Genomic DNA, 20,805 nt, shown 5'->3' with positions numbered 1-20,805 from the left:
GTGTCGAGGAAGGACCACTTTTCCCTGACCTTAGCCTAACCATAGCCATCTCACGTGTCATGTAATGCTGGGAAATGATACACAAAAAGTGCTGCACTATTTATCATTGATATATTTATAACTCCAGGAGATCACATTGTGCCAACTGGGGCCTTTCTGTGTGGAGTTTGCATGTTCTCCCTGTGTCTGCGTGGGTTCTCTCCGGGTACTCCGGCTTCCTCCCACTGTCCAAAGACATGCTGGTTAGGTTCATTGGTGATTCTAAATTGGCTGTAGGTGTGAGTGTGAATGGTTGTCTGTCTCTCTATGTTAGCCCTCTGATAGACTGGCGACCTGTCCAGGGTGTACCCCGCCTCTTACCCAATGACAGCTGGGATAGGCTCCAACCTCCCGCGACTCTCCAGAGGACAAGCGGTTACAGAAGATGAAATAAAATGAAAAATGATATCATGTTGCTGTAAGACCTACATGCTTCCCAGATGTGGTTTTGGTTTAATCAGAGATTCTTGTTCTTTGCTTTCTACCTGTTCCTCTGTTATGACTTCCCTAACCACCCCCACATATTCTCACACTTGTACTTCCTTTTCCAACAAGCTGATTTCTAGGGTGTTTCTCCATGTTCAAAATGTCTTCCAGACCTGGCTGATTGCGACTGCTAGTTAATTACTGTCACTCGGCAGGTCGTTTGGCAATAGCAGACATAGCAGACCTAACAAACATTTCATATCATATTTATTAATGGGGGATTTTGATAGTTGAATGGATGTCTCCGCACGTGCTGGTTGAAATGATGAATTTTCAACTCAGCAGGCACACACACTGAAACATGCAGTTTCCTTAAATGAATGATTTTATTTTTTTTTTTTTTTATCTGTTGAGCACAGCAAACACATCGCTTGGAGATGTGTTCGCAAAAAACGCAATAACAGTAATCTGATCACGGCACTGGACCTCCAGGGTGGAAAGAGCTAATACGCTGGAGGCCGATGTACCTTACGCTTGAAATAAACAACACCACGAGGCTAGTACACCTCTTTACATACATCAGTGTGTTTGTTGCTCTGACCTCTGCGGAGTCTCAGCAGTGCTGTAGACCAAAAACAGCTCATCAGCAAACACATCAGAGTTTATTTACTCCTGCTAACCCACTCAGCAGTGTCTCCGTACAGCAGATGAAGCCTGCTCCTTTGGTATCCATTACCGTATTATTTGCCCATAATATCTCTGCCTGCATTATGGCTGTAATTATGACTGTCATTCAAGCCGGGCTTTTAACATAATTGAGTCATAAGAAATTAGCATAAAGGCTAATTTGTTTGATTATGCGTGAATTTGGGGAATTATGGTGCTAAATGATGACGGCTCTGTGGCAGGTTAAAAATGAGCTGTGGGGAAATTGTTTAAGGAGCTCTGAGGAGAAGTGCAGCGATGCACCCGCTGTTCATAATGTGTCCGTCATGCCTGAAGATCACCGCCGTCCTGCTAAAACCTTGTAAATCCAATCTTTGACTTTCATGGTTTAATATCAGCAGAAGGACTGCATGCTCCTCTCTAAATCCCTCTGCCGGTCGTATGAAAGGTCAACCACAGACATTTTGTAGACAAACACTACATGATGGTTAATATCAAGAGATTTATCCTTAATAAGGAAATAAATAAATATTACCTCTACACTGGTTGAGAAAAAGGTTAACAACAGATGTTAAGGCTGGTTTTAACATATTGTAACCATGTTTTTCTCCAACAGTTTACATACTTTATGCAGTTACATTTAGATGAAACACAGTCTGGCTGGATTATGTCTGGGGAATGCTTATTTAATAAAAGAAGCCCAGTGTTTATTAACTGCACCAGAGTGAGCAGGAGGTACTTGGGTTGTATGGTGGGTGCATAAAGGTCTCCAGACTCACAGCTTTACATCCTTCTGTCTGTGGTAAAGTTTAGTCTACAAAAGTATGGTTACAGTTAGGACATCATTTTCTTTTGATTCAACATATATTAGCACATTTGCTCACATGCTCTTTTGAGCTTTTTTGAATCAGGCTATAGTCTGTCCTCAGTGTTGCCGTATTACTGTTTCAAACACAGTTGGCTGCTTTTGAATTTTATTTTTCAGGTTAAAACACACCTGGGTTGATGCACAAAAACAAACCCAGAGTGCATTTACTCCTTCCTGAGCCTGTTCTGGAAACAGATGCAGTGTATGTTGTTCATCGTTGTATTTTGGTTTCACTCTAACCACTACTACTACTCTTCCATCTGTCATGCATCACTTAGACCCGGCTGGCCTTAGGCAGATGGGTCCCTCCATATGAGCTGGGTTCTGCTCGAGGTTTCTTCCTGTTAAAAGGGAGTTTTTCCTTGCCACCGTTGCCTTCAGGCTTGCTCTGGGGGTTTCAGGCCGGGTTTTTGTAAAGCGTCTTGAGACGATTTGTATTGTTATTGACGCTATATAAATAAAATTGAATTGAAAATTGAATTGAATTAGTATCTAATGACTGGTTGTCTGCTCTGTATTTCATTGAGTGAAAGCAAACATGGTGTAGTTCCAAATCGAAACCAGGATTTGGGTCCATTCTGAAATCAAGTAAACCACAATTTTTTATCAAGTGCAAAAATAAATTAGGAAAGCTCTTTATGTGAACCTTCTTGTGTACCCCCACAGTCTCTATTTGTCACTGGAGGTGATCTGTCTAAAATAGAAGTAAAGCTCAGCAAAAGATGGCTGGCCTGCATTTGCTTTGGAAATCTGTGGGAATGTGTTTTTTTACGCTGTGATCAAAGTTCAACTCCTAAAATAAATATATTATAACATGAATATGTAAGATGAATATATTTAGCTAGTTATGTGGGATGAGAGAGAAACTGAAGGAACAGCTCTTAGTTTTGAACATGTTGAAAGCTGAAGTCAGACAGTCAGACAGTCATACAGGCAGACAGTCAGACTGGCAGACAGCGGGTATTTTAACAAACTTCATTAAAGCTGGTGCTGCAGGGCAGTAAAGTAATGAAATGTGTGACAATAGTACAGCAAAGTAGGTGGGTAATGATAAATGAGCAGCTGATTTACATGTAGCTTTAAATTGAAATGGATTTTTTTAACCTGAAGGGAGAATTTATGAAAGTCAGTTTGACTCTTAATTGGTATTTAGAGTTACACACCGTACACACGCATGCCCACACACCACCCACAAAACCTGATTAACACCGTGTACCTATTATTTTTATCACACCAAATTAAAAAAGAAATTAATCAAATGATAATAATGGTTTGAACGTGTTTTCTTCATTGCAGGTTTGTCACATGCAAAGTACATCTGATAACGACTGATTTCATATGATGTGCTCATTATGCCATGGTATTTTTTGCATTTTGGAAATTTAAATGTTCAGTGTAAATCAAGAAGTCCAGATAGATCTTTTTAGGTCCTTGTTTCCAGTGAAGGAAAGTCGTAAAGCTACACCATACCATGCTATTCAACAGTGTGCTTCCAGATTTGTGGCATTCAGTAACATCAACCATCCAGCTCTCTGGAAATGAACTGGAACACTGACACACTGTGAGCCAGACCTTACCCCCCAGGATCACTGTCGACCTCGCTAATGCTCTCGTGGCCGAACGGGAGCAGATCTCTGCAGTCAGGTTCCAGGAGCTTGTGGAAAAAGCCACAAGAACAGAGGCTGACAGATGCTGTTATAATATTCACATTCAGAAGTTCTCATGCCACTAAAAGTAGCACAAAAACTGTCCCAACCCAGACACACCTCTTTAAAGTCATGGAGTTTAGCAGTGTTGAAGCCACGTCGCCTCTCTTCTTAGTCTGTGTTTCTGGCTGGCTGCGGGAGGCTTTGTGTCCTGCAACAAACTGATACTCAGAGTCAGTGAAGCGCACGAATCCAATTTGCTGTGTGGGAGCATTAGAGTATTAGACTCCTGGGTTAATTTCTTTCTGAAATGACTTCCAGTCTGTTCCGTGTGTACCCTGGGACAGAAAGAGGGATAAAGACAGAGAGAGAGAGGGATAGAGAGAGAGAGACATGTTTCCACTGAGAGAAGGGGAGAAGTTAAAAGAGGAAATAAGAGTGGAAAAACAGAATCAGAGGAAACAGGAGGAATTAGACCAAGGAGTGGACAGAAATATTCAGATTGAAAAGTGTTTAAAAGCAGTGCTATAGATTTGGTCTTAAAAGTAAACAGGTCACAATAAAATCAAATGTTTTTCAAAATTAAAAAATTAAAAAATCACACTAGAATGTTTTAGACAGCTAAAAATCAGACAAAAAATGAGACTATACCTGAATTCTGACGAAATGATAATACACACAAATATGCAAAAACCCGTCTAATAAAATTGTCTACTGAGCTTTACACTAGTTTTATTTATATATAAATAAAACCTACTTAGAATTACATTTAGTTACACTTATTTTAGAGGCCTATGCAAATAAAGGCTTTGTTTTATTCTGATAAAAATGAATGAATTAATTAGAGGAAGTTGCATGTCTGCCAAAATGGCGTGGATACATTAAGAAGAACTGGATACCAAGACACAAAGTTCACATGAATGAAAACTGGTGCATGTGCCAAGAAAGTTCCAAAACTTTTAATGGGACAGTTATCTAGTAATTTTACGTGGGTCCAAGAGGAAAATGATTTTACACTGTAAAAAAAAAATATTTTACAGTAAAATACTGGCAGCTGTGGTTGCCAGTGTAATACACTAAATTTTAAGGTAAAATAATGTCTTTTTACAGTAAATTACTATGAAAAATCAACGTATACCATGAATCTGTTTACGGTTATTCACTTTAAATTTTGACAGTGATCATACAAAGATATTTACTGTGTGGGCCACGATTTAATGTTTGGGCTGCAATGCCACTAGTGACGATGGCAATGTTTACTCAAATTGCTGCAGCAAGAGCACTGATGGGAACTAGCAATAGCTAACAGATTTTAGCTTTAAAATCCTTAAAGGCCCTAGCTCTATTATATCTCAAACACCTCGTAGCACCATAACAACCCAATAAATCACTTTGATCTGAAAGTGCTGGCTTATTTGTGGTTCCTAAAATGGGAGGTAGAGCCTTCAGGTAGCAGGCACCTCTCCTCCTCTGGAACCAGCTCCCGGTTTGGGTTCGAGAGGCAGACACCCTCTCTGTTTTTAAGGTTAGGCTTTAGACATTCCCTTTTTATAAATATATGTATAGTTAGGACTGACTTGGGTAACCCTTAACCATCCCTTAGTTATGTTGCTATAGACCTAGGCTACTGGGGGACTTGCCATGATGCACTGAGCACCTGTACTCTTGTTTGTGTCATGTTTAGATGCTGCATGTATGCTTTAAATGTATCCTCTTATTCCTCCTGCTGCTCTCCTCTCTCTGTTTTTCCCTCTCTGCCCAGTCGGCCTCAAGCAGATGGATCCCCCATAGGAGCTGAGTTCCTGTTAAAGGGAGTTTTTCTTGCCACCATCACTTGTGCTTGCTCTGGAGGTTTCAGGCTCTGGGTTTCATAAAACGCCTTGGGACAGTTTGTATTGTTTTTGAACAAGTTCTATGTACATGCTGAGAACTGTGGTTTGAGCCTCATTTTAATCCTGAAATGTTTATCTGTAGAACTTGATCTTAAGGCTTTCTCTCCTTTTCTTTTTTAAATACCTCAGTAGAATAGGAGAGCATTTTTGGTGTTTTTCAGTTTTTGCAGCGCGGCAATGAATGTACACGTGCTGGCCTAACATGTTTGTCTAAGTGCACATCTATTTTCCTGCTGCCGAGAGTCTCTTAAAAGACAAGCTGCTGGCTGCCGGGGTTCTTCGTCTCACACTGTGTTTCTCACGTCAAGCAAATCGTGGCTGTGAGTCAGGAGTTTCACGGTGCTTTAAACTCTTAAACATCTCAGTCTGTCCCCAGGTTAATGGACTGTACTTGAACTGAAGTGCTTTAACATGTTAATGCCCGTAGTTTGTGTCTGTGCTGCGCTCCGAACTGCAGATCTGTCACAAGGACACGGAGATTAATTTCTAACTCGGCCCCCTGGCCACACACAGACCCTCTCGTGACTGGGTAAACACTCGCCATGAGATGAAGATGTGGACAGACTGATGCTCCACCGCCTCAGCCTCGTGTGTGGGTGGTCTGGGTTGTTGGGACGCAGGGCCGTGCAGGTTTTGGACAGTTCCTGCAGCATCTGACATTAAAAATGTCTTCTTTAAGGAGAAAAAAGGGCAAAACAAAGAAGGTAGTAGTTACCAAACTTGTCATTTAGGAATGTTTCTGTTGAGAATGTAAAATACTTGTTTGTCACTCAGCTAATTTTGCACACGAACATCATTTTAAGCTTTTGATACTACTCAGCCTTGGAACAGTTGACAATACCGTCATTGAGATTTGTCAAGTCTAAGAGGATGGCCTCATCTCAACTTATCTCAACTTCGACTTGGAGACAGTACATTTGTCACAAGAGTTTAAAAAAACGTGTCATAACCGAGCTCAAGACTGGACAAAGGAGGGAAGACCACACGTTAGTTGAAAGGCTGAAGGGAAATTAACCTAACCAAACAAACAAAATGACTGTACACTAATGGGCTTTGTCAATTTACAAATCAATATTTAGGATCTATCCAAAAAACACTGAAAGCACTTGTGGAGTTTCTTGAAGAAGCTCCCGGTTCTTTAAGGATGGATAAACCATGACACAAGTGTTTGTGCAAGCAAAGCCTAAAAATGACATGCGATGGTAGATAATCAGATTTATAAAACCATGCACACGGCCATGTGGGAAATGTTCCCGTTTATAAATCACAGTCCACATGCACGCATGGATCAGTCTTCATTTGGCCCTCCACATGCCCACATTCAAACATAAACGGTCAAAGACTTGAGCCTGCTGATCAACTGTTCTTTACTATGAACTCTGGCAACGACCAAAGACTCAGAATACAGAAATCGAGGTGCTTGTAGGTGAGGTGGTGGTTACAGCTTGTCTGGTGGCCACAGCAGCAGTGTAACAAACAGGAGAAAATACGATGAGTGGCCACATGTTGCTGCTGTTCACAATGAGGATTTGGAGTGGAATAATGTTGCATGAGCTTTACTTACAGACCTTGCTAACTAAACACAATCCATATGTGCAGGTAGTTAAGATGTGAGCTAACTGGAGAGGACAGAGTGTGTGTGGCAGCCACCTCAGTGCTTCCAACACAACTGACAACAGTCTTTGTTCTCCGTGCTGGCTTTACACACAAATCTACTTGGTGATATGTACACAGCAGAGGACATTACTGAAAACTCACCTAAAAAAATACCTTTGGAGGTCATTTTGCCATAAACAGATAATGAAAATTTCATCAGACTTTCCTGAATCCTGCCACATCCGGCCATCATCCCACATTTCAAAAGGATACATAAGTGACCACAAGTGTCAACTGCGCACTGTCCAGCCCTCACCTCTGAGCTATGGGGGCGGGAGATGTAAAGGTTAGACTGCCCTGTCACAAATTGAGATTTGAGTATTTCATTTACAACTCGGTGCTTCGAGCACATTGGACATGAACTACTGGAAGCTACACTAACCTGCCAACCACAATCTGAGCAAGTCACTTCTGAAAGAAAAATAATTATTTGCTTTAACACACTGTTCCCAAATTGCGAAGGTTCTGAAGTAATTGAACAAGAGGGGGATCTATTTGCACATGGATCTCAAAAGGATTGGAACTCACAAACCGAAGACAAATTTGCAAAGTGTGCACTTCAGTCTTCTCCCATTTTTATGTACAGGTCTCATATGTGTTTTGTTCGCTTTAAATACAGATCCTGAAGTGTTTCATGACATGCTCCAAAATGTTACTCAGGTGTGTGTGTGTGTGTGTATATATATATATATATATATATATATATATATATATATTTTTTTTTTTTTTTTTTTTTTTTTTTTCCAGACAATGACACATTTTACTGTTTAGCAAAATACATTCAAGTTATAGTTATATAAGAATGAGTGCTGACTCAAAACTGGACATAAATGGGAAAAGGTGTAGGAATAACATCTCTTCAGTATGTAGCTTCCTCTTTTTAATTAGACACTTGACTCAAAAGTTGTTATGGTTTCCAAGTGTGTTGTTTCCAGTTTGGTTGCTGTGGTCCAAGGAGCTCTCTGTACAAATTATACCAGCTGTCCACATGCTGTCCTTTTCTTTTATCATACATGCTTAAAAAATGAATAATTTTACAGTGTGAGTGCAAAATGAAAAGCACCATGGCTGTGTATCTATCTATGACTTTCTGTGGGTCTGCGTTTCGTACACAGTCTGTAATGTCAGCATCCATAAACGGATTTAAACCAAATCAAAGGAATTTGAATAGTCCAGAGACTAGTTACTGGTTTTGCAAGTGATGTTTTGTGTTCTGCACATGTTTGTTTGTTTCAACTCTTTTATCCTCTGAATTGGCGTGGCCATTATGTTCATTTATTATTAAATCAAGCTTAATCCGAACCAGGCAGAATAGGCTCTGGTGCAGGAATCACTCTTAGCCACTAGGTGGAGGTATTGCTCTGTGTTTATAGGGCTTGAATAGCGCAGCTTGGTGATGCCTGTAGTAAAATTCAGAGACCACTAGGTGGCACAAGAAGCCATGAACATTCATTCAGCAGCATATAGACAAATTACTTGAATTTAACTATTGTTTTTTTATGTGTACTAGCTTGTTACATTTAAAATACGATTTTAAATTGAGAAAACAAAATGTCTAAAATATGCCTCCCCCAAAACTCAAACCAATTAATTTGGAAACCCTGAGCATTATATATATTTATATACGTGTGTGTGTGTGTTGTCTCGTGCATAGTCTATGGGATTATGTTGTGACATAACTGCGTCCTGCAAAGTAGCTAACTGTATCTTGTATCTAGTAAATACCACCTTGAGCAGATTCATGAGTGGAAGCTGCTTATACTTGCTACTATCACTTGTAATAGTCTAATGGTTTCATGTCACGGGGGACATTTATCATGCAGGACACAAGCCCCTATTGCAAGTCCATTTTGCTAATATTTCTCATAATGATGTATTTTACAGTGTTTTGGTACCTTTTGTCCACCGCTGAGATGGCCCTTGGTGATGTGACTTGCTCTGGTTCTACCTCTTTTACTTCAATGAATGAAACTGTATAGTTTTAAAATGAAAGCAGACTTCCATTTGGAACGTATGCTGTGTTTATGTTGATGTTTCATGTTTCATGTATGATTATGAATGCATTTTATAACAAATGTGATTTTTTTCTCTTTGCATTTTAGGACAGCTGATATGACACACTTCAGGTATCTTACTGTATAAATATCTTACTTCTAGTTCTTTACTCGGTTGGTTCTCTGTAATATGACAATATCCTCATTGAGGATAAAAAGCTCTAGGGGGCGCTGTACTAGTATAGCCTCTAACCTATCTTCTGTTTTCATACTGACTGCAGAGAAAGAAAAGCTGGAAGTTGTGACTTTAATCGTTGTGCTTCAGACATTTCATTCTTATATTAAATAAAGGAGATGTTGAGAAAGTGGTTTAAGATGCCATTATTAACGTGGTGACACTGAGCGCTGTATTTGTTTGGTCAATGTTTAGCCCCCAGATAAAGTCAGCATGAAGTGTGATTTTCTAGTTTGGAATGGAGGACTTTCTGGACATAAACATTTCTGGAGTTTCACATTAATCTTGCTACATACGTAGATGTCTTTTGTGTCCATTGCGCCAGTGACTGACTCATTTGAGTGGATGACAATCAGCCCCTGCACTGACCTTAAAAAGAAACAGTTGTTCCAACATGACTTTGTGACTTGCAAAGAAGGAGGAAAAAATACATATATAAGAATTTTAACACAATTGTTTTATTTGTTGTCTTTTTTCACCGTCACTAATCAATCCGACACACAGATCATCCTCAAGTACTAAGACAACAAAGTGCCCTCCTACCTATCTGGCTAATTGAGACACTGAGCTGTGGATGACCACATGCCAACGGCCAATCAGAAAGCAGAGCTTTGTTGTTGCTGAGTAGAGCAGGGGGAAGAGCTCGAGCTGCCATTGGCTCAGGCCGGATTTCTTTGAGTGAGTCCTAAACAGATGATGTGCCTGCGTCCATATGGCAGACCTCTGGGACTCCTTTGTGTTGTGACTGATGTGGCTCACATCAACTTTAAAGGCTTCCTCCTTCACTTTAAGACCCCACCCCCCTTCTTCTGCTGCTGCTGCTGCTGATCTGCAGGATGAATGGGGAGTCATCTCCACCTTGATCTGGCAAAGTGTGCCTTTCGTTTTGTATACGGCCTCCCCCCGCCTCCTCCTCCTCCTCCTCACCCCTGCAGCCCTGCAGCCTGCACACTCACAGCTCCAGACTTTGTTTTGGGTGAAAGGGACCGTCTCAAATGTCCTGTGCAGCCAACAGCAGCTGCTCCTGGACCTCGCCATTCTTTGGCACAAAAGAGGAGAAAGGGCCGGGGTCTCGGTGCACCTTTGTGCAGGGCCCCTCCTGGTGTTTTTCTGCTCTTTGTGCCCATTGATGAGGGCGTAGAAGTGTTGGCTGTAGCTTTTGTGTGAGTTTTGGTGCAGTGAGTGTGCACCGTGCATTGGGGGTGCAGTACAAGCACGTTTAGCCATCTGATCGCCCTTTTCTGCACAAACTCAGATACAGACGAGTGCTGTGTGGCTGTCTCAAAACCGTCTGCATTATTACACAACTAATACCAGTGCTGTTCAAAATCCATTTGAAAGTTGTTGAGGGCTTGAGAATGAATTTATCATTTTTGGTCAAACTACCGTATGCAACACTGAATCTTTATGCTCAAGATCCAGTTCCAGCCATATCGTCTTTCAAAAAGAAAAACGTGCATACACAGAGACTCATGTTTCTGACTTTGTGAGGACACACCATTGACATAATGCCTTCCCTTCCTCTTTACTCCAACTGTTACTATCTCAACCAAGAGCGTAATAATCTTTACCCTAAAACTGATGATTTAACAGGATTCAACCCTCAAAAAGTTGACAACAAACTGGCTCCCTCATCGTTATAAAAACAACAGCGCACACACTCACACACACCGACAAGCCTTCAAGGCCCTCTGCGCTGCATACAGACATAGACCAGTGTTTTGGCAACAGCTGGCAGAGTGCGAGTTCTCTGAGCCCCCTTTGTCCTGACAAGTTGCGACACTAGACGTAAACAGATAAACTCTTCATGTCTTCATATTTGTTTATGCACACTGTTATCTTTAAAGATCACATCTAATGCAAGCAAATTTACTTTCACTGCCAAACTAATGTCTAATTAGCACGTGGCAATGCAGAATTTGGAGTGCAACAAAAACAGCAGTTTTGCAGTTCTGAACTAAATTCCAAAACGGTGATGGTGCAAACAATGTGTAGAAACAATTATCTGAATGTAAATTACGCAGCTTTTTTTTTTTTTTGACCAGAGTGCAGCCCACCAATCAGAATCAGCCTGAGGCCCTTCGGGTTTGCTAATGCAATTAGCGATTAGATTCATTATGAGCTGGAGCAGGTCTGAATGATGGAGATCACAGCTAGAAATTAGCATCAGCAGCTGATGACTTAGGGAATGAGTGGGCGGGTGTGTGCACGTGCACAGCTCTGACTGAATGTAGGCTACACACACAAATACGCACAAGTGCTTTGTTTGACCCCGAGCCTGCTCTGACCTGCAGAAAGACAGCAGCAGGCTTATGTAAATGATGGAGCTGGATATTAGCATAGTTTTAAAAAAAATAGATTAGCATAATTGTCAGACAGAACAAGTCAGCAGACTTTAACATCTGAAAGTAAGGACCAGGGTTCTGATGCTTTATTTTTCTAATATGTGTGTAATTCGATTTCATTTTGTTCAGGGCTTCTACAAAAATGACTGCTTTAGGGTTTTAGATATTAGCTTTAATGATGACAAGAAAATCAAGCTACTCTCTCAAATAAGTGCATGCGATGTGTTTTGGTTTCAAAAAGATGATGACAAGAACACAGAAAATCACACAAACACGCTCCTTTGCATGCGCACACACACACGCACACACACTCGCCTGCAGCCCGTCATTACCATCTGCTGCAGCTCTCCAGCACAGAAAAGACTTTGGGAGGAGGAGAAGGAGGCTTTTATGCTGAAAGGACACTTGAGAAGCAGCATGTGGCTGCAGCCGCAGAGCTTTTAGTGGCTGGGGTTGAGACAGAGGGCAGCTGAGGTTGGGTGGGGTTCAGAGACAGGAACAGAACATTTCACCTGTAGACGTTTATATGTAGATTTTTGGACTTTGCACAGAGCCAGGTTAGCTGTCCCCCCGATTCCAGTGATCTGCAATGAATCTATAAACAAACATGACATGGGTACTCTCAACCGGTTGTCCCAAAAAAGTGAAAGCATATTTCCCAAAATGTGGAGCTGTTCCTTTAAGGCGTATTTTACAGCTTGCCCTTAGCTGAACCCTGTCCATTACACTGTGTCGTAATAGTAAGTAGGTGCAACTTCAGTTGTGGGGGATGTCGTTCTTAGTCAGGATTAGGTTGTGAATGGATGAATGGCAGCAGGCTTGTGCCAGGCACAGGGCTGCCTCCTACTCCTCCTCTCTTTCTCTTTCTCTTTCTCCTCGTCATTGAATTGGACAGCAGATGGAATGAGTGCTGGGTTGGTTGCTGTGGAGATTTAAAGGGGTGATTGCGTTTCAGCTGGGCCTGATTGGACCAGTTTTTTTATTTTTTTTTTCACATAAAAGAGGTGTACGTGTGTGTTCACATGTGAGTGTGCAAAAAAAGAATGATGAAGCTACTTCGAGCATGACCGTACCGATTTAGATCAATCAATTTTCTTGTTCTGCTTTGTGTGTTGTGTTTTTTTATTACTATCATTCTGGTGTAAATTTGGACTATACAGAATTGTAATCAATGGAGAGAGCGAGGACAGAAGTGTGTGTGTCACAGTGGGGCGTGGGGGGAGCAGCAGCAGTTGACACCGCCATAGTTCACAATGACAGGCAACATGCAGGTCAGAGTGACTTTAAATCCAAAGGCACAAAAGCCTCTTAAAAGTTCTGAATTGCAAATTAGAAAAAGAAAATAGAAACCAAAGTGTGCCAGGAGCAAAAGATCACTCCCATCAAGCGGTGGCCTGTGTTAAGTTTATTTTTCCTGATTCTTTCTTCAAAGAATGTAAGGACATACAGCTACTACACTGCTATTACAGATGGTAGTTTCATTGTTTTGCTGTTTATGCACTGAATCGATGAGCCCCAGAGAAGCAGCCTAGAGTCTAAAACATTTAGGAGAAAACTTCTATGGAATCAGCTCATTTTGATGATCAGTACCAAAATAAATCTAGAAAGGCAGACTCCAAGATGATGCAAATTATGCCATATTAGCATAATGCCACTCTACATGGAACATGGTACATTAAAATCATTAAAATTATTGGGAGAGATGTTTCTAGCCAATGCCCGGCTGAACATGATGCTGTATCTGTCTTTTTAAAGCAACAGTTTGACAACTTGAAGCATGCTTATTTACCGTCATGAAGAAAGATTTATGCCACTCCTGATCTGCACGCTAAATGTGCAGCTAATGCTAGCAAGTGGTTAGCATAGCCAAAAGAAACACAAATGGGCAATAGTAGTTGTTGTAAAGATATAAAAAGACCCAAACTTGTTCATTGTTGAGCTTTAAATATGTTCTAATAGATAAACATAGTTATCTTGTTTGATGGAGTCAGACCCTTTTCCTGTCTTTGCGCTAAGCTAAACTGAGCTAAGCTAACCAGTCCTACGTAGAGCATTGTGACCTGTTAAAACAGAGCAATCTCACACTGAGGCCACTTTTCAGTTAGCATGTTTGGAGGTTTCGAACAGTTCCCTCTCAGCCACTTTTGGGTGGCAATAACATTAACCTTCCCATTATGCTCGAATAATTCACTTGTTTTTCATAAAAATGCATGTTAAAACTTTGTTTCAAGTACACTACATATAAATCCTACATATAAAATACAATAGTTTTACTTGACGTGGATTTTTTCTTTTACATCTTTTTTTTCTGTTTATGGAGTGATTATAACTTAACAATTTCCATGTCCACTTTGGAATTCATCCCTGAACTGTACTTTAAACTTTGTTATTGACGTGGAAGACAAAGGAACAAGAAACATTTGATCTTTTTACAGTACTCCAGTGACAGTTATATCCATGGCGACATTCTAAATAATAATATCTCCATGACAACAACTGACCAGTCTAGATAACATTAAAATCAGACCCCAAAGATATGTCGAGCTACCCCAACTCCAAGGAAGAAAGAGACGAAAGCAGTGTCTGTCTTTTGATATCTCTGCGAGAAAGTTAAAAAGCATTTTTCCTAAAATGCTTGATTAGTTCTTGAAACTTGCATTCTGGATATGTATATCTAGGCAGTCACATTTTAGCTAACATATTTACTTCTGATTCTTCATATCGTTAGCCTCATAGCATAACTGCCGAAGTCATTTTTTAGCAACTGTTACAATATCACTAAAAAATACTAATGTGCTTGCTAAAAATTGTGTTTTTTTCTTGTTTTCTGAAAACGTTAAAATATGACTTAGGCAATTGTGCTATGAAGCTAACGATATAAGAAAGGATCTGATAAGGTGGAAGGATGTGTGGTAGTGCACAGAGGTAGGTATATGTACAGCTTCAAGATACATGAAACTTTGGCAGGAAGGGATGAAAAGCATTGCCACGGAAAAGGTCTTCATGGTGTAATATGTGTCTCAGACAAACATTAGTCGTTGAGCAAAACTGAATTCAAGTGTTTTATTCGTAGACATTTATCTTTACACAGAATAGATATGTGGGAAACACGTTATTTCATTCGACATAGAAAAGCTGAGGTGGAGGTTCTTTCAGGAAATGAAACATTTTTCTTTTTGTTTTTCCATATCGAAATCACTTCAAAGACAGATGAACACAATCTCCTTTTCGAATTTTAACACTTTTTTGTATATTTTAAACATGTAAAGTTAAACCTTTAGCTAAATTTTGAAGAGGATGTCAAAAATATCGTTTTGCCCTTTTCATTGAGCATCTTCCAATAATTTCTGTTGTAAAACTGCTAGAAAGATATAAAATAGTTGTTTACCAACTAATATCTTAAGACAGATCTTCATTTGAAACGTTTTTGTATTCAGTACATGATGAAATGAAATCTTAATAGAGCAATCTAACAATTTCTCATTATTTTAACATTAACTTAATTTAGTCATTTTTCTAAAGTGAAACCTTTAGAGAATAGACATTTTTTCAAGTTTTTTTTTTTATATTTTAGAATATTTTGTCATTGTTAAACTTCTAAAGTGAAACCTTTAGAGAATTAAGACAATTCTGGAAAGTGAGAAACATTTCCGCTGACTGCAACTGATGTCATGTTGCTCAGCCAAGAGGCCAACTTTAAAAAGTCCCTTTTTAAGAAGGCCTCTTCCTCAGCACCGCTTCTTCTCCTACTGCGCGTGCTTCAACGTGCGACATTTGCTCTGTGGAACCACAGGACGCAGAACGCGCTTCTCCTTCCTCTCCAAACCTCATCCGCACAAAGAATGAGGGTCGACGTGTCGCTCTCGTGGCATACCTGACCTCATTCACATAAAGAATGAGAGTCATCTTGGCATGGACGGGACAAGAGGCGACGGTTCACGGGGGCCCCTCGGGCCGGCGCCGTGCTGCCTGGACGGGAATCCTCCTCAGGAGTATCCAGGGATGAGCAGAAACAGGGTCATCCTGTTCATCAGGATGAGTATTTCCAGAAAAGAAGCTTTGCAGCATCTGAGCAAGTGAGGAGCCGAGTCCCAGATCAACGCTCGGGGAGGACGATCTCAGGAACCCAGTCGTTCAGACGGCGGCTCTCCTCACAGAACAGGTGCAGCTTCTCCAGAGCAGGGTCCTCCCAAGACCCGTCAGCTGGGTTCTGTTCAAACAACAAGAGGAAAGTAGATTTAGTCACCTGTTCCTTTACAAAAAGCTCTGCGCGTATATCCTTGAAATGATTTCAAATAATGCAGTATCATTGACTGAACTCTACATACCGTGATGAGGACGCAGTGAGCATCTTCAAGCTGCTCTGCCTTGTCTCCAACAATCTCAGCCAGACGCTGCATGTCGCTCACTCTGACGATGCTGATGTCGTTGTCGAAGCAGAAGGACTGGATGAGGGTGAAGTGGATCTGGAGAGCGATGTCACACTCGAACTCCTCATCCATGGCCAGGACGCAGAAGGACACGCTGTCCAGGTCACTGTGGACAGAGAAAGATAACCTCCCGTTAGTTGCTGCTGTTGGATGTTTGAGTTGGGTGTTAAATAAGGCTGATAAAGACTTAAAACATCTAAGTCATTTTTAGTTTACTTACTCAGTCATAATTTTGGCACTCTCATAGACTCCTACAGTGAGTCGCTCTTCGCTCTGAGCACAGAGCAGAGCTTCCTTCAGAGATTTTCCAGGAGACTGCATGGTGACGTTGTATCTCACAGTTTAGCTGAAGTGATCAGAAAGTCCAGAGAACAGTGTTTGTGCTGCTTCCAGGAATCAGCCAGCATTTATACAGCAGACCCGGCACACGCTCACCGTCTGATTGGCTGCTTGGAGCACAATGGCCACAACAGGCCAGCAGCCCCCACCCCACACTCAGGGACGCGTGCCCATTGAAAAGTCTTAGAAAGTCGGGGGTGGCCCTGGCTGAAAAGATCAGATGTAGAAACTCTCTGACCTTTAAATGAGTCTTTCATCTTACAAGAATAATAAAACCACACAGAAAGACCAGACTGCTCTGTCAAAGTCCTCAGAGTTCTGGAAGAATTACAAGTGCCTGCTGACCCCCATTCAAACTCTCTAGATTATGATATTACATCTATAGTGCATCACATCACAACTACCCCTTTTGCTTTAAAACCACATTGTTGTGGTTTTAATTCAATTTTTTTGCCAAGCTGTGCATCCATAACTTCTATTCATTTCCAAATAGTAAGATAATTTGCATGAAGCTTCTGTAATGTATCACATGGAAGATCAAAAACTTGAACCAGTGTTCACTAAACACTAATCACTAATCAAAAGTGTGACACCATGTACTGACAATGTAACTTCGGCCCAAGCTGATGTGCGTACTGTACAGGTGATGAAATGAATGGCTGCCTGGAACAGTACACAAAAGCCATCAAGAAGTGCTACAGTTTCGTTCTGTTATTAGTTTTCATTAGTTCACCGTTAACTTCCATTCATTCACTCAATCTGCCAGAGAACACAGTGTGGACATTAGTTTAAATCAGTCTGAACTAAGTTAAAGAGCTATACTTCTAACTTAGACTACTATAGCTCTGACGGACTCAAGCGAGTTTCAAGAGTTTGGTGATGGTCATGTTGTCTGGAGATGAGATATAAGAAGCTAACAGGTGACTGGTGTAGCACTTTAGGAGGTTTGACATCAGCTAAAATCTTTCTTCTTCTTCTGTAACCGCTTATTCCTGTTAAGGGTCTGCTGGAGCCTATCCCAGCTGTCATCGGGCGAGAGGTGGGCTACACCCTGGACAGGTCGCCAGTCTATCACAGGGCTAACACAGAGAGACAGACATCCATTCACACTCACATGCACACCTACGCCAATTTAGAATCACCAATGAACATAACCAGCATGTCTTTAGAGAACCCACGCAGACACAGGGAGAACATGCAAACTCCCCACAGAAAGGACCCAGTCGGCCCATGGATTTGAACCCGGGACCTTCTCGCTGTGAGGCATTAGTGCTAACTGCCCGTCAGCAAAAATCAAAAGTTGTAATTTAAGATTGGTTAAAGTTGGTCAAACTAAGCCTGCTTGTGTCAGTTTTGAGATCTACTTGGAAAATGCAAACATATAAAAACATGCAAGTCTTTGGAAATAGGCAAAAAAAAGGTGTGGTTTGTAAGAAGCTAGAAAGTACAGTAACACAGGCATGGCCCTTAACATCTATTCTAAGGATGTGCTTAATGTTTGCAGGGGCCTCTTGCTCCAGATTCTGAGAGAAGAATAAATGACCACAGATACATGTCAGCCATCAGTGTTAGACTCCTTGAAACAGACATCAAACTACAGCTTATTAATCTTTCTGTCAGTCTTGGCCAATATCTCCACCGCTCCACCTGTGCTGGATGCCCAGCAGATTTGATGTTCATCTGTGCAGGGCCAATTTCACACTGTTCTTGTAGATTAGGTAGTGGCACGCGCCGCTGCTTTGCATGCGTAAAGACGGTCCTCACTTAAGGCGCGTGGCATCTGGAGATGCCTTCGTGCTTTATCTCTCTGTCTGCATCACTCTCCATGGCAACCGAGAGATACCATCTGTCCCCGGGGGGGAAGGTGTAAGGGAGGGTGGACAAAGGAAGTCGGGCAGCACCTGCTGGGCGTGATGGCCGCACTGCTTTTCATTCCGCCGCAAATTAAATTTTTAATTTCTGTGGGTTGAACAAAATGAAGGAGTCTAACTAAATCACGCAGTGTTTATAGTTTTAAACGTTATTTCTTTCTTTCTTTTTTTAATCCATGAAACAATATTCTGTTGGTTTATATATATATAATGGATTTGTATCTAGCCTACTAAAATATGCCCATGCCCCCTAAAGTAAAAAGTCCTATTTGCACAGAGTAAAAGCCAAATATATGAACAGCACTAACTTATCAGGCAGCTTTAGGCACTTTCCATTATCACGCAGAGGCTGGGCTTTGCTGAGTCGCCGCAGGTCACCAGAAAGCAGCTTTGACCACCAACACCTGTCGCGCGCCGCCGAGGAGGCCTCCGTCTGGCAGATGTGCTTCAGCAACAATGGGTCGGTATCGATTTGCACGCGCCTGCCCTGTGGCCATGCAAGCTGATCCTTCTTAAAATAGATCAGAGTCTCTATCAGCTGGATGCGAATCAAACATCGGGCCCGAATGAAACCTCCCGGTCTGCTGATGTGCAGATGAGAGAAACTGCAGGCAGTGACCGATGCTGTTGCCGCAATAACGCACAGACAAACGTTTTGTTGGTAAACAAAACACGCTCTGCATGCTCGCACGCGTTTGCTGCTCGGACTGAAAGTGATTTTTATCTGCCTTTGCGCGTCCGGCATCTATTTTCTTTTTGGAGATACTTTTCATTGTGAAAGTTTGAACCATAAGCTGTCCTCTTTGGCATTCAAATTTAATCAAAACTCAGACAACAGACTGGCGAATGTGGAGACTCGCAGACAAAAGATCGGCGCGCCCTGGGGTCGAGGTTGACCTAGGTTTAGGAGAGAGAGGAGTAGGGGAGGGGGAGCACCCTCATTGCGACAGTTCTCCATCTGCCGCTCTGCCTTCCGCGAAACAATAGCGCTGAATCAATCACCGCCAACCTGTGTCTCCTGCAACGCCTCTCAACTCCAGCCCCCCCCCCCCCCCCCCTCCCATTTACGCACCAGTGGCAGCAGGCCCCATTAATTCAAAATGGATTTTTGGACACGAAAATAGCACTAAATAACAGTGTTGGGGAGAAGCTTCTCCATCAGTGAAACAAGTGATAGAGATCCGTGCGTAAAAGTGCGTAAAGGTTTCAGCATGGTTGAAAGCTATCAGGGCCATGTTTACCACAGAAAGACATTTACTAGAGCCTTACCCTAAACAATTAATGTCATTAAATAACCACGATATTTATGTTACAGCTTAATCTGTGGGACATTTGACCGCGCGTAAAAGTTTTTTATGTGCATTAAAGCGCTGGATAATTTCGAAAAAGCAATCCGTTGCATTGAAACTCTGGCACACCTCATTCAGTGGATCTATGCACCAAATACAAAAAGTGCAATAAAGTTGGGAAGCCCTTCCTGCAGAATCCAGACCGTGTGCCTCCTGAACTCCCCAGAGTAAATAAATAAAAACCTGAGCAAGGATTATCTGGACAGCTGATGGCCACGTGGTCAGCATGGGCCAGGAGTGCAGATTGCGCAGCACGCACAGCGTTCTGGCACGCGCTGGTCATTTGCATTTGTATGGGGGACCGTGATAATAGAGGGGCTCCTGTGCGCACAATGAGGCCGTTTTTATGGCCAGCCTCTAGTCCACAGATGGCATCCACCTGCCCTTTCTCTCTGCTGCTGCTGCTGCTGCTGCTCGGGGACAGAGGACAGAAGGGGGGAAGGGAGGCTTCGCACTTTCTCCGTGTTGTTTTCTGAAATATTATCACCTAAAGTCTAAAATGAAAGAAACAAAACTTAGAGTTTGTTAAGGGTTTCTTTTTATGACGTTCACAGACAAGTTTTTAAGTTCAGAAATTGCCTCTTGGAGGTAAAAAGTGATTCTAAATAGCGTTTACAAGTATGACAATAAGAAGCTTGAGTATTTACTTTTTTAATGAATGTACACTGCACTACAACACTTAGTTCTATGTGCATGTTAAAGTTTGCAAGGTGCATTGTTGCAGATAGAATTATACGTCCTTTTCCTTTTCTGCACAAAAGTGCTGCAGAGTAACCAAACTTTTCTAAATTAATCTATTTTTAGTTTCAGGCCTGGCTGCTGTGTGCAGAGGGGGAGCGTGCGTGGCTCGATGACCCCCATCAATCTGCCACGAGCCGGAGTGTGACAATAGCATTATCATACCAATACACCATTCAGCCTCAGCCAATCAGGACGCGGCGCTTTCACTGCTCCGCACGAGCTGCGGAGTATAAAGGAGGGAGACTGCGGCTTTGGAAGCACTCTGCTCTCTCGGATTTACTCTCCGTACGAACTCTCTAAAGCTCTTC

The 20,805-nt window shown here is 41.8% G+C and overlaps 1 protein-coding gene across 1 annotated transcript; it reads right to left on the bottom strand.

Annotated features, from left to right (window-relative positions):
• Positions 1 to 15,367: 15,367 nt before the first annotated feature.
• Positions 15,368 to 16,768, bottom strand: LOC311507378 (growth arrest and DNA damage-inducible protein GADD45 gamma-like). Its single transcript, XM_084571692.1, has 3 exons — positions 16,418 to 16,768; positions 16,096 to 16,303; positions 15,368 to 15,977 (listed from the first exon to the last, which is right to left on the bottom strand). The coding sequence occupies exons 1-3, from the start codon at positions 16,516 to 16,518 to the stop codon at positions 15,864 to 15,866; spliced, it is 423 nt and encodes a 140-aa protein (XP_084427818.1). The 5' UTR covers positions 16,519 to 16,768; the 3' UTR covers positions 15,368 to 15,863.
• Between the last annotated feature and the right edge of the window lie 4,037 nt (positions 16,769 to 20,805).

This window comes from Chelon labrosus, assembly GCF_963514085.1.
Source record: "Chelon labrosus genome assembly, chromosome: 22".
Lineage (NCBI taxonomy): Eukaryota > Metazoa > Chordata > Actinopteri > Mugiliformes > Mugilidae > Chelon > Chelon labrosus.
The sequence above is the reverse complement of the archived record's forward strand: the minus strand, read 5'-3'. Positions and strand labels throughout refer to the sequence as shown.

What these genes read in the sequence shown, in the direction of transcription:
- LOC311507378 (XM_084571692.1), bottom strand. Translation starts at nt 16,518, where the DNA reads ATGCAGTCTCCTGGAAAATCTCTGAAGGAAGCTCTGCTCTGTGCTCAG. An exon ending in AGTGCCAAAATTATGACTGA is followed by an intron (nt 16,304 to 16,417) that starts GTAAGTAAACTA and finishes CTCTGTCCACAG; the next exon opens with TGACCTGGACAGCGTGTCCT. An exon ending in CTCACTGCGTCCTCATCACG is followed by an intron (nt 15,978 to 16,095) that starts GTATGTAGAGTT and finishes TTGTTTGAACAG; the next exon opens with AACCCAGCTGACGGGTCTTG.